Source organism: Acanthochromis polyacanthus, chromosome 22 (assembly GCF_021347895.1).
Source record: "Acanthochromis polyacanthus isolate Apoly-LR-REF ecotype Palm Island chromosome 22, KAUST_Apoly_ChrSc, whole genome shotgun sequence".
In the NCBI taxonomy this organism is placed as follows: Eukaryota; Metazoa; Chordata; class Actinopteri; family Pomacentridae; genus Acanthochromis; species Acanthochromis polyacanthus.
Window position 1 is genome coordinate 29481379 of NC_067134.1, and position 16888 is coordinate 29498266.

The following is a 16888-nucleotide window of genomic DNA, read 5'->3' on the forward strand; positions in this document are numbered from 1 at the left end:
CAGTGAAAACTGAGCCTACCGTGAGCAAAGAAACACCTAGAAGCTGGCAGACAGACAGTAAAGAGTTAAAAAGAGTCTGAGGTCATATGTTCAGGTGTGAATCTGACCATCTGTCCCTCACAGAGATTCACTTTATTATGATGTAAAAACAGAGAATCTTCCATTCATCATATCTGTTATTAAGCATTAACCTGGATCACGTAAAACTACCTGCAGAGATCCAGACATGAATCTAGTTCTGTCCTCTCAGGTTCAATCATCAGTAAACGCTTTACCTTCTTCAGGTCCAGCCTTGGCTTTTTTCCTCCTCCCTCGTCGTTTCTCCTTCTCCCTCCTCTGCGGTCTCTCCTGCGTGTGCATGCGCTGGTGCCTCCGCAGGTTTCCCAGGGAGCTGCAGGCGTAGCTGCACTGCGGGCAGCGGTAGGGTTTCTCCCCGGTGTGGGTTCGGCCGTGGCGCTGCAGGTTGACCAGCTGGGCCGAGGCGTAGGGGCAGACGGGGCAGCGGAACGGCTTGTGGCCGTCGTGGATCCTCATGTGGCGTTTGAGGTGGTTGGAGTAGCGCGAGGTGAAGGCGCACAGCGAGCACGAGAACAGCTTGGCGGGGAGGTCGCTGCCCTGACCCACGCTCCTCCTCTTCCTGTCGGAGCCGGATCTGTCAGACAGGTTGGATCCCTCCATCTGAGAGGAGTCCATGGAGGCGGAGTGCTGGAAGCTCTCCTCACAGGTGAGACAGTAGAGCTCTGCTGCCAGGTCCAGACCCACACCTGGAGCAAAATGTATTTATTCTAACGTGAGGACAGCAAATATCAGCAGAAACTCAGAGTGTCTAAAGAAACTCAGAGTTCAGAATGACTGGAACTCATGATTATCACACCAAGGACATCACATAGACAGACGTCTGTCCATCTGTCTGCATTCCTCGAAAACAGATTTGGATGAAACTTTCAAGGAAGGTCAGAAATGACACAAGGACCGAGTGATCAGATTCTGGCAGTGATGCGGCTTATAGTCTGGATCCACGGATTTGTTCAAGATTTCTGTGTCATTTTTGTCATTTTGCGTCTTGTTTTTGTTGGTTTCTGTCTCGTTTTTGCTGTAATGCGTCTCATTTTTGTAGTTTTGTGTCTCGTTTTTGTCATTTCTGTCATTTTTTTGCACTTTTGTGTCTTGTTTTTGTTGGTTTGTTTCTTGTTTTTGTTGGTTTGTGTCTCGTTTTTGTTGTTATGCGTCTCATTTTTGTAGTTTTGTGTCTTGTTTTTGTTGGTTTGCATCTTGTTTTTGTTGGTTTCTGTCTCGTTTTTGCTGTTATGCATCTCACTTTTGCCGTTTTGTCTCATTTTTGTAATTTTGTGTCCCATTTTGTCTCATTTTTGTAGTTTTGTGTCTCATTTTTGTTCTCTCATTTTTTTACACCTTTGTGTCTTGTTTTTCTTGTTTTGTTTCTTGTTTTTGTTGGTTTGTGTCTCGTTTTTGCCGTTATGCGTCTCATTTTTGTCGTTTTGTGTCTTGTTTTTGTTGGTTTCTGTCTTCTTTTTGTTGGTTTGTGTCTCGTTTTTGCCGTTATGCGTCTCATTTTTGTCGTTTTGTGTCTCGTTTTTGTCATTTCTCTCATTTTTTTGCACTTTTGTGTCTTGTTTTTGCTGTTATGCGTCTCATTTTTGTCGTTTTGTGTCTTGTTTTTGTTGGTTTCTGTCTTGTTTTTGTTGGTTTGTGTCTCGTTTTTGCTGTTATGCGTCTCATTTTTGTCGTTTTGTGTCCCATTTTGTGTCTCGTTTTTGCTGTTATGCGTCTCATTTTTGTCGTTTTGTGTCCCATTTTGTGTCTCGTTTTTGCTGTTTTGTGTCGGTTTTCTCTTAAAACACTGAATCAGTCATAAAAACAGTTAACAGTCGACTAATCAACTAATCATTGCAGCTTCAGTGTCGCTCATAAAACTGTATTGATTTTCTAAGAAGAGACAGAATCCGTTCTTCCATCTCAACAACAAACACGTTTTTACCTGTTGAACTGATTTAACCTGTAGAAGCAAAACGACGCTCAAAACAAGCAGAAGAAACGGTCCAGTTCATTCTTTAGTGGACAAAGTCATCAGATTTCTATTTCCTGACTGACTCAGACGAAGATAAAAACTACTTTAAATTGACTTTACCTTCATATTGGAGGCTAGAAACTACATCAGTGTCAAAAGCTGTAGAATAACCTCAAATCTCTCTGAAAGCAAAATAAAAGACAAATCTTTTTCATTTTTAGGGTCTAAATAGAAGCCTGTTGGTCTTTGATGAAGTACGTGAGATAAATAACAAATTAAAAGACTTACCGAGATCCAGACCGGCCCCCAGAGGCGTTTCGCCCAGCAGCTGACCACATCCTTTACAGGACAGAAACGCCGGGAAGGTGGAGTCTGTTGGAGCTGAGGAGTCGTCCTCCACGCTCAGAGAGAAGACCGTCACTCCTGAAGACACAACGAACAGACAGATGGCTTAAAAAGGTCCAAAATAAATCACTCTGTTCCATCTACGACAGCTCAGACTCTTTACTCAGACCTACAGAACAAATAAACCGTAAACTAAAGCTTCATCTGAAGAAAAAACACCCCAGAAATGACAAATAAAGAGAAATAATGATGCTTTAAAAGCAGGCAAAGTCAAAAACATGACTAGAAAAGCGACAGTTGTCTTTCATGTTTTTGAATTTTGACTTTTTAATTCATAATTTTTACTTTTATTTTAAAATTTGTGTTTACTGTTTAAATAGTAGTGTCCATTTCTGACCTTATAATTCCATCAATTTATTATTTGACTTAAATTTATCGTAATCTTGTGATGTTCTATCTCATAGCTTTAGTGTTTGTTTTATTTTTTAACTCTTGCCAGTTTGACTTTTTCACTCATTCTGACTTTTTTAAATCAGTTTTCACTTTTTATCTCCAAGTTTTAATTTTTTTAACTCACTGTTTTGAGTTTTTAATCTCACAATTTGAATTATTTTATCTCACTGTTTTAGATAATTTTTACTTTTTGAATAAGTTTTGATGAAGTCAAAAAGAATCTTGTTTTTAAATCAACTTTAATAAACAGAAACTAAGAGGAAACGTTTCACATCAAACCTTATATTGTGACTGAATTTAGCCCCATCTTTAATTTAACATTAACTGTTTTAAAAAAACGGTCTTTTAGAGACAGAAACAGTTCAACGCTCTCAGATATACCACAGTGCCAGTCTACCGGGACATATTCTTTCATTTTTACGTTCCGTCGTGTCTTTTTTTTGGAGTACTTTTATCTTCTTTACATCAATATGACTCTTATATCTCAAGTTTCAATAATATGTATCCACTTACGTCTGAATTACTCCAATAATTTGCTTAAAATTGCAACAAACCTTTTGTTTTTATTACACGTGTTTCAAACTGCACAGCTGTATCCCTCAGATGAGTAAAAAAGTTGCCCAACATCCTGTGGTCTCCCTTATAAAGATGTGCATGTTTACAAACCCATCACTGCAACCAGAAAGCGCTCTGAGACCTGCAGGATGTGTGAAATGTTCGTCTAACTGCCCACATTTTAGATGCAGACAGAATGATCCGGTTTCACATCTACCGCCAATCAGAAACCGATCAGCAGTCGTAGCTTCGGCCCTTATTTTAGGCTCTACAGCATGGTCCTGTTTTCTGATCTAACGTTAGTGTGCCTCACTGACCGGCCTCTCTGTCCAGCCCCATGATCTCCGAGTCTCCAAACTCCAGCTCACCGCTCAGCAGAAAGTCGCTCTCCAGAACCAGGCAGCTCGGATCGCACACCACCGCCCCGTCCTCAGACTCCACTGAAAGCACAAAACCTCTCATGAAACGCGACAAAAACACACCTCCAGACGTTTAACATGATGGATAAGTCCAGTAAAACCACAGCTAATAACCTGTAAAAAAAAAAAAAAACACAGCTCCTAATGGTTCCGCTGGTTTACTGCAATAAGTACGTTCTGAAAATATTCACAGTTCATGAATTACTTTTTTACTAAACATCATGAACAACCTGAAATTTATGAGGAAGAATACATTAAATTTCATCAACATTCAGCCTCAGTTTATCATTAAAAAACAAAGACAAAAAACAACAAAAACAAAACAAAAATGAGACTAACAACACGAAACAAAACAAAAAGAGACAAAAAATTTGGCAAAACAATTTACAAAGTGACACAAAAATGGACAAACAACACAAAAGACAAAAAATGATAAAAGCGAAAAACAAAATGATAAAAATGACGAACAAAACAATGAATAAAATAAAACACAAAATGACAAAAATAAGACAAAAACAGAAGCGAGACTTAAAGGAAACAAAACAGAAACAAAACAACAAAAGTCAGACAAAAAACAACAAAAACAAGAAGAAACGTTACAAAAATCAGACACACAATGACAAAAACCAGAGAAAAAAAACCCGAGACAAACGACATGAAACAAAATAAGAGACAAAAAAATTCAACAAAAAAACTACAAAGCAACAAAAAAAATGGACAAATGACAAAAACTAGACAAAAATTTTCACACAAATCAAGACAAAAAAAGTGAAAAAAGCGAGAAACAAAACACAAAAAGTAGACCCAAAACACAAGCAAGACAAAAAGGAAACACAAAACAACAAAAACAAGAAACAAAACGACAAAAGTAAGACAGAAAACAACAAAAACAAGAAGAAATGTTACAAAAATCAGACACAAAATGACAAAAACAAGAGAAAAAAACCCGAGACAAACGACATGAAACAAAATAAGAGACAAAAAATTCAACAAAAAAGTTACAAAGCAAGAAAAAAAATGGACAAACAACGAAAACTGGACAAAAAAATGACAAAAGCTAGAAACAAAACACAAAAAGTAGACCAAAAACCCAAGCAAGACAAAAAGGAAATACAAAAAAAAAAAAAAAAACAAGAAACAAAACGACAAAAGTAAGACAGAAAACAACAAAAACAAAACAAAATACGACAACAATGAAACACAAAACAACAATGAACAATCGAGTATTTTACTTTCTGATCCAAACAACTTGTCATGGTCTAGAAATGATTTTAAATTTATAGTTTTACTAATTTACAATCTGCAGTTAATGTCTTCTCTGTAGTTTTTACACTTTGAGGGCCGGATTGGACCCTCTGGAGGACCACTTTTGGACCACGGGCCTCATGTTGGGCACCGCTGGTCTATATTATCTGAAACACTAATGAAATAAAACGTAAACAGGTCTCAGCCTGACTATAAAGTCTGCTTTACCGTCACAAGTTTTACAACTCCAATCTGTCCACATTCAGAGCAAACAAACGCCTTTAAGCTTCCTTTAACAGGAGGATTTATGCTCTACACGTGTCACAGAAAGCAGCTTCCACTTCAAACTGACATTTTCTGCTTGGATCAATTGTGTAAATATGTGAGAGGAGCGACAGGCTGAGGAGAGCTTTAAGGAACAAGACAGAAGATGGAGCTCAGAAAAAGGAAAAGAAGACGACCTGGAACGAAGGAGGAGGAGAAACAGGAGGAAGACGGAAAGCAAAGGAAACCAGTGAGGAAGAGATAAGTCCAGGAGGAAGAGCTGGAGGAAGAGGAGGCAGGAAGAGGAAACACAGTCCAACACGTTTTTATTCACTTAGTGGTCTTTTTGTTTTTTTAATCATCCATTACTGTCTGCAGGCGGTCTGTCTCATTAATGTGTAGATAATTAATGACATTTTACTGAATCAATTAGTCTGTAAACTGTCCAACAAATTATCTGTTGTTTTGTTCTAGAACAAAATTTAATTAGCAAGTTAAAAATGTGTTGCTTGTTTTTGTAAATATTCACTCACTAACTGAACAACACGTCAACAGTGAGGCTGAAATAATAAATGAGGAGGATTATTATTCAGACACTGGTTATCAGGAGCGCCTTTTTATTAATTCAATCGACAGTTCAGAGTTCTGGGACGTTCACAAACAAAAACAAACATTTTAATTGGCAGTAGTTCACAGATGACGTCATTTTCGAGCAATATCTTTGAAAGGAAAACTTTTTATCATTTCATTCCTCAGAAAACATGATTTAATATCGTACCATTTACATCTTTAAGTTATCTGGTGTGCTTTTTAAGAAGTTGTAATGTTTGTATTACGGCCCCAAGCTTCCATAAGTGGGTCAGAAATGAGCCGCATTCACTTCCTGCAGAATCTGATGGAAACCTGTGAGGAATAGATTTACTGTCTGAAGTGTCTCTGATCAGGAAGATTATTTTACACAGAAAGACCAGAACATGGAAGGTTTTTCTACATTTATTACATCATAATAAATGAATGTGTGTTTATTTATACAGCTACACACTGACTGATAGATTCGCTTTTCAAACTTGAAGTCAATACAAACAATAACGCAAAGGTTTATTCTTACCCGAAATGACCAAAAGCAGCGCTCGATTTAGAGGTCGCCAGGTGCGACTAAAAACCGATTTTGGCGACCAAAAATGTCAAAAAAAAACACGCTGGTTAGGGGCCAAAATATTTTGATTTGGGCTACTGACCTCCAAATCCAAGTTTCAGGGATGGCAATTTTCCGCGGATCCGCGGATTTCCGCCGATATAATTTCAAATTTGAACACTTCATTGTCGCTGATGTTAACGTCGTTAACATCTCGCGGACTCCGTCGGATCCAGAACCAGCCCAGAATGTGGTGGCGGCATCCGGAGGACAGCACCAACTGAGCCTGAGCACCGCGAACGGAAAGCACCAAGCCACCGGAGCTGTCATTTTTAACTCGGCGGGTCCCCGGTCACAGACTGCTCAGACTCCCCGGCTGGCTAGCTATCCCCCGCTAGCTGCTCGGCTAACACCTGCCGCTCCTCGCCGCTCATCTGCCCGGGACAAACCGCACCTGTTCCGGCTGTCAACGTCCCAGTCGCCCGCTTGGAGCTCCGGACAATGCGCTGCTCATTCGTGGGTGACTTTTCACGGCCGTGGGGGGTTTTAAGGCACACTTTGCCCAGCGGATTCATTTTTTGGCTGCTAAAAGTTGATTTTGGCTCCTAAAAATGTCTAAATTGACGTATGTTGGTGGCCCAAAAAATGTCATTTGGGCGACCGGACCTCTCGGCCTTAAATCGAGCGCTGCAAAAGTATACAAAAACACATCGATTCTTATATTTCTGACCCCTTAATGGAAGAGTTTAGGTCCAATCACTGCAGCATCAGAGGGTTAAGAATGAAAACGATCTGTGTTTAGCTCCACACATGCAGTCTGTTGATGTGTGTTTATTCTGTGTGTGTAGGCTGAGAATAAAATCCATTAAGGACGTGTGAAGGTGGAGAACTCGCAGCACAGCGACTCAGCATCCACACAGACTCTGACATCACTCAGACACCAGCAGATCCTTTCACCACATCACTAAAAACACATCACAATGAGATGTTTGATTTCACTGTCAACAAACTGGACTCATTCAGGAGAACCGCGACTATATTAAATATGATTCTCTTTAGTTAAGTTGACGTAAACAAGCTGCTGTATTGAACAGAGGATTAATGTGTCAGCAGCTCAACATGTTGTCCAGGAGGAGGTTCTGTTCTCAGTCTGGGGTTTTAATCAGCTGTTAGAAGCGTCGCCTTTCATAAATTCTTTTCCAGACAGATTCTCAGCTGAAGTTTTACTGCAAACCCGCTGACCTGTTCATTAGTAATCCACTGAGTGCTGCCCTGCAGGCACAGCAGGTAAACTGTCTGCATCACGTTGCCACGGTAACCAGCACAGCGATGCAGAAAATACATTCATAAGGTTTCATGTTTGATCCTGATTTGCTGCCAGATCTGTTTGACTCCGTTTCCACTGAAGCTTATAGAACACAGGTTAGAAAACCAACAAGCCTGTTCGTATTTTTCAAACCAAAAACAAGAATTTCATCTTGATTTGTCCAAAAACTAAAGTGATTTCCACCCATCCTTCATCAGGGAGCAGTGTCTGACCTAGATGTTTTGCTTATGTGCAATCTGCTGCCCATATTTATTCTATTTTATTGGTTTTTATTTTATTTCATTCCCCTCCCACACCGTATTTTCGATATCTTGCCTGTAATTGTCAGTATAGTCTCGTCTTATATGTACATTTGAGTTTATTATCTATTTTATGGCTAATTTAGCTCGCCATCAATGCACCGTCCAGTGGCAGCTAATATTTTTATCAAGCCTTCATGTATGATGACAATAAATCTGTTCTATGTTGAGTGCCATGTTTAAATATAAGAAGCTTAAACTTTTTAAAGCTCTACTGCAGCAGCTGTAAGTTAGAAACAAGCAGCAGCACTGAAAGAGGAAATAAATATAACCTTACAGCATGAACAGCTTTCTGCAGCATTCCTCCCCTACTGTATGTGCAGAAACAGTTTTTTATCATAAGTTTTTAGATCTCTCATTCCCATTGAGTGTGCAGAAGAACGCTGATGTGTCAAACTTCAGCTAAAGTTAATAACCATCATTATGACACATACAATCTCTGATTCATCATTCATTCTTCTCTGATCTGGATCACTTTTTATCCAGCCAGCAAACCAAACTAAGCCTGTCTGTCTCTACTCACGGAATAGTTCACACTCTGCTAGTGGATGGGAAGAGAGGAACCAAAATCTAACTAAAAATGCAGGAATTACCCCGAGCAGGCCTTTAAAACAACAAAACCAGAGCGTTGAAAAGGAAGTGAGTGAGAGAGAAATCTTTCAGGAAGCTCTGAAAGAAAGAGAGGAAGGACGGGAAGAAGAGGAGGGAGCAGAGGGAGGTCAGGTGGAGACAGGAAGAGAACATTCAGGATGAGATAACACACAAACACATCAAGTATAAGGACAACAGTCTTCCTCTCTCAGATAATGAGGAAGGACCCAGCCTCAGAGTCTGTAAGTCAGACCAGTTAGACTACTTTTATTGTGACTGCTTCCACGACAAGCCTTTAGAAGTAGTTCAAAATGGGTTTACACTGAACTAAAATTCAGCTAAGAGTAGAAAAAATGTCAACTACAGAGCCTCTTCCCTGCTCTGTGATTCGAGCTGTGGACAGGAAAGCAGATGTAAACAGCTGGACTCACATTTCACCGGCTGCGGGTTCGACTGTTTCCTCCGCGGCATCTTCGCCTCTCTGCGTCCCGGATCCTGCTCTAGTTTCGGGGGGACACGTCTCCCTCTCAGCGGGCTCTGGTCCGTCCGTCAGCCAGCCAGGCAGCCAGCTAACTGCATGTCATCATCCTCCTCATCGCCTCCTTCCTCTTCCTCTTCCTCCAACGGACACTACCGGCGGCGGTGTCATCACTCCCAGCCTGAAACGGAGGACGAACACCGGCAGCAGCTCCGCTTAAAAACCGATACTTTCCCCAGAAACAACACGTTACAAACCGCACTCACATTAAACATTAAAACCAGCCTGAAGTCAGCATCGTGGCTCAGTCTTTGTTATTGTTTCGCAGTAAATAGTCGGAGCCATCTTGCTAGCCACTTAGCCGGTCAGCTAACTTAGGCATCAAATATTAAAACAGCGGCTACAACTTTAAACTAAAAATATTATTTTTGCTAGAAAGGCGTCATGTCGCTCACAAACGTACCTGTGATAAAGTCCGCAAAGCTGCTATTTGGGAGAAAACGCCGCAAACTGCTTCAAAAACAGTCTCTTGTTGTTAGCAGATAAACACACCGCGGCTACAGATACGCCGGGTCCGGGCTCCGGTTGACGTCACTGACGGCAGAGGGGGATTGTGGGAGTTGTAGTCCTTAGAATGAGTCTCTAACTTCACATGACATGTACGTCTGAGAAGAGATTTAGGAAATATTCCTTTTGTCATTTTAAAATGATATATTTTCATATTTATCTCACAATCTTAATTCATTCAGCTATTTTAGGTAAATTTATATCATAAATAATATTGTAGAATCTTCTTACTGTAGGGCCTAATGTTGATATTTAAATTAGCTGGGTACATTTATATAATATATAATATTAAGATTACTATTTCAAATGTTCAGCTAGTTATGTAAATAATATTGCAGGTTCTTAAATTCAATATTTAAATTACTCAGGAAAATTTGTAGAAATTATATAAATAATACATTATACAAGTTTGGTCAAATTTGTATTATAACATAATATAATATAATATAATCATTAGTGTAGGATCTTAACCTTAATATGTATGTTAGTCATGTCAATTTTTACAGTAAATAATACTGTAGCTTCTTACCCTTTATGTAAAAATGTATATAATTAATAATATTGGAAGAACCGACAGAGCAAGGATTCATTATGGCACCAATTTAACAGCATAGAACAATACTGCACATGGGGTTTCTGATCATCAATGAGCCTTTCAACACCATTATCTAACAATGTAGCATTAGAACACAGGAGTGATGGTTGCTGGAAATGTTCCTCTGTACCCCTATGGAGATATTCCATTAAACATTTCCAGTTAGAACAGTCATTTACCACATTTACTATGTCTACACTGGATTTATCATTCATTTAATGCTATCTTCATTGAAAAATAAATGATTTTCTTTCCAAAATATAAAATGACCCCAAACGTTTGATAAAAACCTGAAAGCTAAATGAAAATAACAGTCATCAGTTTGTATTCATATAGTCTAAATCTGGAGCCTCTAAAGGACTTTTGTGAGGTTTGAACACATGGAGAGAAATCTGGTTTTAGTAGTTAATGAGAACAAAAGGAGTTCTGTGACGCTTTGAACTCTTTAATGTCATTAAATTAAATCATAAATATGATACAAGAGTGATTATCACACTGTGAAGTTCACATTCACTAGAAATTAGTTACATTGTGTTTGTGTGGATAAAGTTAAATGTCCTGTGTGGAGTAGGAAGGCCTAAACTCAGAAAACTTCTATTTTCTATTCTCTATCACTCTTATAACAGCGGTGCTTCAATGTCTTCATCATGACTTCATCATGAGTTCATCATGACATCATCACAAGTTCATCATGGCCTCGAACTCGTCGATCCTCTGCCGGGTGTTTCCTCTGCGGATCCTCCTGTAGGACACAGTTTTGTACTTGGACGTCTGACCTTTCTTCTCGTCGTCTGCTGCATCTCCGTTCATCTTTAGAGAGATTCCTCCTCCTTCGTCTTTCTTTCCTTCTCCTTCTGTCTCTGGCCTCTCTGGGTTTTCTTTGCTCGATGACTTCTGGCTTTGACCAGACTCTTGGTTTTCCTCCTCCATCGATGGCGTCACAGTTTTCTCCTCCGACCTGCAACCTGAAGCCTGCAGCTCTGGAAACACAACATCAGAAGAGAAACCGTTTATTATGAGCAGAGGGACACCACCACAAACAGATAAATCAGTAAAAATGTGCAATAAACAGAAGAATAGCATAAAAATCAGTTGTGACTTTATGTTTTTTATTCTTTAAAACCCTGGCATGAGGTGGTTTAATTCTCTGTGTGGAACCTCTATGAGTGAGTTTATTTTTAATTCCCACTTGGCAGCTGTGTGTGTCATCTTTGTGGAATTTTAATGAGACTTTAATGAATGAGTTAACTCTCTAGCCTGAACCTCCATTCTGACTAATTGTGTTTGGGCCAATCAGTGCTGCAGTTACGTAACATCTCCTCTACTCTGAACACTGGACAACAGAGACCAGAAAACATCCTCACAGCAGGGCAATAAATCAGAGTTATGGAGTTACAACAGAGACCAGAAAACATCCTCACAGCAGGGCAATAAATCAGAGTTATGGAGTTACAACAGAGACCAGAAAACATCCTCACAGCAGGGCAATAAATCAGAGTTATGGAGTTACAACAGAGACCAGAAAACATCCTCACAGCAGGGCAATAAATCAGAGTTATGGAGTTACAACAGAGCCAAAGCAAAGACCAACGGACAAGCAACAAGTTACTACTGACTTCCAGTTATTTCTTCACATATTTGCAAAACCAGATCATAAATTCTATTAAAATAAATAGCAGTTTGGATATTTCCTCTAACCTAGTGCAGCATGACAACCCCACATTTTTAGTATTTGTACATTAAAAATGTGTATTTAAGACACACAAATGATGTAATCTACACTCATTTAATGCCATTAACTGAGGTTCTGTGGTGTTTATTTTAAGCTTAAAAGGAGAAAAATGCATCTTGAATGCAATATGATTCTGAATATTTCCATTTCTTAATGGAATCAAACATTTTCTGCATTTCTCTCTCACTTGCTCTGAATATAACAGCTTTGATTTCAAATCAAAATGAGTGGCTCTCCTGTTTGCTGCAACAAACTAAAAGTTACTGACTTTAATTCCTCCACTGTTTCACTGTTCGGTCTATAGAATGGGAGAAAATGATGAGAAATCACACTTTTCAAGATAAAAAAAAAATGTCATAAAGCAGAAAATATTCACATTCAAGAAGCTTCAATGGCAGAATTTGAACTTTTATCAGAAAGATTAATTATTAAAACATCTGATAATTACAGTGGTTCATTGCAGCTCCTGACTCTGCAGACTTTAAGAACAGCTTTCTCTCTTCTTGTTGTCCTTTTAAAACCATAATAACTGGATTCTGATCTTTTTTTATTATAATTTGCAGTTACCCCCACTGGCCACAGGTGTCGCCAGATTCCCCCCAGACCCAGACGAGCCTTCAGAGCAGCTTCAGGACTCTTACCTGTGAGGACTCTTACCTGTGAGCAGTCTGGAGGATGATCCACCTGCAGACAGTGAAGTGTGAAGCTGATCTTCTGAAGCTCCGTCCTGACAGGTCCAGCCTGGAGAGCAGCTCAGAGGGTCCACCTCGGCCTCTTTGTCGCTGCTCGGCCATGTGGGATAAATGTCCTCGCCGGGGTTTTTGGCATCATCTGCTTGAGTTGAGGCAAATCCAGCGTCCTGTGGAGGCGAAGACCTCTGGGAGTCTGACTGGTCTCCTGGTTCCTCAGATGGCTCCTCTCTCATCTCTGATTCTTGATGTTCTTCACATCTTTCTGTCTTTGCTTCATTCAGCGTCTCCACTTCTTGTTCTTTGATTCCATCTATCTCTTCTTCTGTCTCTCTGTCTTCTTCATTTCTTTCTTCCTCTTTTTCTGTCTCTGTTCTGTTGTTCTCTTCCTTTTCGTCACCATTCTTAAGCTCCTCATTCTCTTTAAATTCTTCCACCTCTCCTTCTTCTGTCACTTTTTCTTTCTCCTCACGTTCTTTTTCTATTTCTTTATCATGAAACTGAAGTTCCTCATTTCCTTTAATTTCTTCCTCCTCCTCTCCATCTTGTTCCGTTATTTCTTCTTCTTCCTCTTTTTCCTCACATTCCTCTCTTCTTTTAAATTCTTCCACCTCTTCTTCTTCTGTCACTTCTTCTTTCTCCTCACGTTCTTTTTCAACTTCTTCATCATCATGAAACTCAAGTTCCTCATTTCCTTTAAATTCTTCCTCCCTCTCTCCATCTTGTTCCGTTATTTCTTCTTCTTTTTCCTCACATTCCTCTCTTCCTTTAACTTCTTTTTCGTCTTCCTCTGTCTCTCCGTCATGTTCATTTCTGTCTTCGTCTTTTTCTTTCTCTATTCTGTCGCTCTCCGTCTTTTCCTCCTGAGCCTTAAGCTCCTCCTTTTCTCTAATTTCTTCCTCCTCACGGTCTTTTCCTTTAACTTTTTTCACCTTTTTTTCTTCCGTCTCTCTGTGTTCTTCATTTCTTTTTTCTTTCTCCTCACATTCTTCTTTTTCTTTCATTTCTTCCACCTTTCCTTCCTCTCTCTCCCAGTCATGATTTCTTTCTTCATCTTCCTCTTTTTCTGTCTCTATTCTCTCATTCTCTTTCTTTTCTTCATCAGTCTTAAGCTCCTCATTTTCTTTCACTTCTTTCTCATTTTCTTTCTCCTCAGGTTCTTCTTTTCTTTGTTCTTCATTCCCATGAGACTCTGGTTCCTCATTTCCTTCAGTTTCTTCTACCTTTTCTTCACCTTTGTCTCTGTCATGTTCATTCCTTTCTTCCTCTTGTTCTTTCTCCTCACATTGATCTTTTTCTTCTTCTGCCTCTTCATGAGACTTAGGTTCTTCATTTCCTTTAATCTCTTCCTCTTTCTCCCCATCCCGTTCCTTTATTTTTCCATCTTCCTCCTTCTCTTTCATTTGTTTTTCTTCTTCTTTACTCTCATGAGGCGTGAGCTCAACGTTTTCTTCTTCCTCTGTCTCCTTACAGTTCTCCTTTTCTGTCTCTTCACATTCTTCTTCCATTGTTCTTTCTCCTCTCTCTCTGTCTTCTTCATCTTTTTCTTTCTCTACTCTGTCCTTCTCTTTCTTTTCTTCATCAGTCTTAAGCGCCTCATTTTCTTTTAGTTCTTCCACCTCTCCTTTCTCATGTTCTTCTTCATCCTCATCAGACTTAAGTTCATCTATTCCTTTAATTTCCTCCTTTTCTTCCTCCTGTCCATCTTTTTCCTTTATTTCTTCTTCTTCTTTCTCTGCTCTCTTATCCTCACATTCTTCTTTTCCTTCTTCATCCTGGTGAGACTTCACCTCCTCTTTTTCTTCCATCTCTTCCTCCTCCACTTCCCCGTCTGGTTGCTTTCTGTCTTCATCTTCTTCTATTCCTTCGTTCTTCTCCTCTTCTTCTGCTGTAACTTTATCTTTCTCCTCACACTCTTCTTTTCCATCTTTTTCTTCCTCAGGAGACTTCAGCTCCTCGGTTCCTTCTTTTTCCTCTGTTTCTTTTTCATTTTTCTTTCCTTCATCCTCCTCCTCCTGTTCTCCTCCTCCTCCTCCTTCATCCCTCTCTTTCTCAGCTCCTCCATCCTCACTTCTCAGCTCTTTTTCTGCTCCGTTGTCTTCCTGATTTACCTCCTTTTCTTCTTCACTTTGTCTTTCTGTCTCTTTCTCCTCGCCTTTGACCATTCTCCTTTCTTCTTCTCCCTGAGTCACTGCTTTGTCTTTTCCTTCCACCCCGTATTCTTCTTTCACCTCTGTTCCTACGTTTTCTTCACCTTCCTCTTTGTCAGGCACAGATATCCTTGTATCTTTCTCTTCTTCTTCCTTGCTAGTTCTTTCTTTTTCTCCTTCTATATTCTCATCTGTTTTTCTTGTTCTTCTTCTTCTGCCTTTGTTTCTTTCTCTTCTCCTTCTTCTTCATCACCTGCTTCCTGAACTCCTTTTCCTTCCACCTCGTCTTCTTCTTTCACATCTGTCCTTTCTTTCTCTCCTACATTTTCTTGACCTTTTTCTTTTTCTTTGTCATTCTCAGATATCTTTGTTTCTTTCTTATCTTCTCCCTCTCTAGTTCTTTCTTTTTCTCCTTCTATCTTCTCCTCATTTGGTTTTTCTTTTTCTTCATCTTCTTCTGCCTTTGTTTTGTTCTCTTCTTCTTCTTCCACCTCTCCATTGTCTTTCTCTTCATCACCTGCTTCCTTTACTCCTTCGCCTTCCTCCTGGTTCAGCATCGGCTCCATGGTGTCCTCAAACGACAGAATATCTCCAAACAGCCCGACAGCCTGAATGACTCGAGTCATGATGGAGTTCTGCTCCAGGTCCAGACTGCCCAGAACGTCTGCAGACGTCCACCAGCTCGCCATCCTGCAGGAGACCCTCGGTTCAGACCCAGAAGAAGCAGACCTGCATCGATCCCAAACGCTCTGAAAGCTTCCACACACGACCAGAGAAGGATTTCACGTCATTTCTCAATCCTGAAGGCCACGTTTCCAGCCTCATGTACGGACGTAAGACTTTAATCTGTCAGGTCTGAATGAGCTCCTTCTCTGGAGCCTCCAGGATTTCACTCAACGTGGAACAGAAACTTGAAAAAGTTTTCACATTATGACAAAAGTCTGTCATTTAAAATACAAGAAAATGTTATTTAAAATACAAAAAACAGAGGAAACTGATCAACTATTCAACATTTTTACTGATATTACAACTGATATGATCTCATTTTAACAGCATATTACTGTAACTAGAATCCCGTTTTATTTGTTTAATGACAAATCTAAATTTCTACGTACAGCTAATCAGTAAAATGCCGAATCGTTGCTCATTTCAATAGAAGGAAGATGTAAACAGAGAAAACACAAGCAAATAACGCCAGAATTTCAGAAAAAAAACTGAATAATTTCCATTAACTTCCAGCACAGACAGGATATGGAATAAATGATGGGTTATTTCACTATTTAGTATTTTTAAAAGTTGTCCATTTCAAACACAGATGCTGTAATAAATAAATACTCACCATGCTGAAGTTGATGAAATTCTGTTCATATCAAATGCAGAAAGATGTCTGGAAGCTCACAAAGGACAAATGTGTGACAAACATTTAAATCCTAATCAGGTAAAAGAGCAGCACTCACATTAAAGCCCTCATCATGTCCATCATATTCTGCATATTTCCTCATAAATACATCCTAATAATCTGCTTTATTTATGGAGCTTATTTCAAAACCCGACACAAGACATGAAAACCAGTAAAACTAAATCCAGCACTGAAAGATAAATGAAATGAACGATCCAGAACAGTGCGATAATAAATAACAAAAGGCAGTACAGACTCCTGGCTGAGCTTTTTCTTTTCCTTTTCTTTGACTCCGACTGTATAAACAGCTTGAAGATCAACATTCCCTCTATGGTTTATCCCTCAGCGGCACGTAAAGCTGCACAATAAGCTGCAGAGTGAGTTTTAGCATCACATGAGTCAGCGTTATGTCACAGCGAGTCATCAGAATCACACCTGGAAGCTGCATTTAAAGCTTACTGTCAAAGAAAACACAATAAATAATCAAAAATCTCTAGAAAACACCTGAAATGTGAGTGAAGTGGAATAATCGCTGTGAATAATCCCGCTCAGCGTCCACTGTGTGGCAGCAGAACCTGAGAAATGCAGCTTTTTGTGTTGAGACTGAACGTAAGCA

General features: G+C 39.6%; 3 protein-coding genes across 14 annotated transcripts in view; all 3 read right to left on the minus strand.

The window, feature by feature from the left end:
• The window catches only part of LOC110945689 (zinc finger protein 513), a 19138-nt gene extending 9406 nt beyond the window's left edge, over positions 1 to 9732 (minus strand). For 2 of the 3 annotated variants that reach the window (XR_007939112.1, XM_051942118.1), the window contains exons 1-5: positions 9604 to 9732; positions 9094 to 9321; positions 3700 to 3822; positions 2318 to 2452; positions 276 to 764 (exon numbers count right to left, since the gene is read on the minus strand). Coding sequence is in view for 2 of the 3 variants with exons in the window: in XM_051942118.1 (XP_051798078.1) it covers positions 276 to 764; positions 2318 to 2452; positions 3700 to 3822; positions 9094 to 9133 (787 nt within the window). In the remaining variant the exon portion in view is untranslated. The remainder of the gene's footprint in view (positions 1 to 275; positions 765 to 2317; positions 2453 to 3699; positions 3823 to 9093; positions 9322 to 9603) is intronic. The other variant, XM_051942119.1, reaches the window with a different exon arrangement.
• LOC110970971 (uncharacterized) overlaps positions 1 to 16888 on the minus strand; it is a 162413-nt gene that overhangs the window by 68851 nt on the left and 76674 nt on the right. The window lies entirely within an intron of this gene.
• Positions 10735 to 15685, minus strand: LOC127531925 (golgin subfamily A member 6-like protein 22). Its single transcript, XM_051942366.1, has 3 exons — positions 15131 to 15685; positions 12692 to 15041; positions 10735 to 11282 (listed from the first exon to the last, which is right to left on the minus strand). Exons 1-3 carry the CDS (start codon positions 15560 to 15562, stop codon positions 10981 to 10983), a joined length of 3084 nt encoding a protein of 1027 aa, XP_051798326.1. The 5' UTR covers positions 15563 to 15685; the 3' UTR covers positions 10735 to 10980.

Excerpts from the sequence above, each read along its gene's own strand:
- LOC127531925 (XM_051942366.1), bottom strand. The coding sequence starts at position 15,562 with ATGGCGAGCTGGTGGACGTCTGCAGACGTTCTGGGCAGTCTGGACCTG. Across the intron at positions 15,042-15,130 it reads AAGGAAAAGGAGTTCAGGAA|GAAAGAACTAGCAAGGAAGA; the intron begins GCAGGTGATGAA and ends GAAGGAGAAAAA. Across the intron at positions 11,283-12,691 it reads ATCCTCCAGACTGCTCACAG|AGCTGCAGGCTTCAGGTTGC; the intron begins GTAAGAGTCCTC and ends TTGTGTTTCCAG.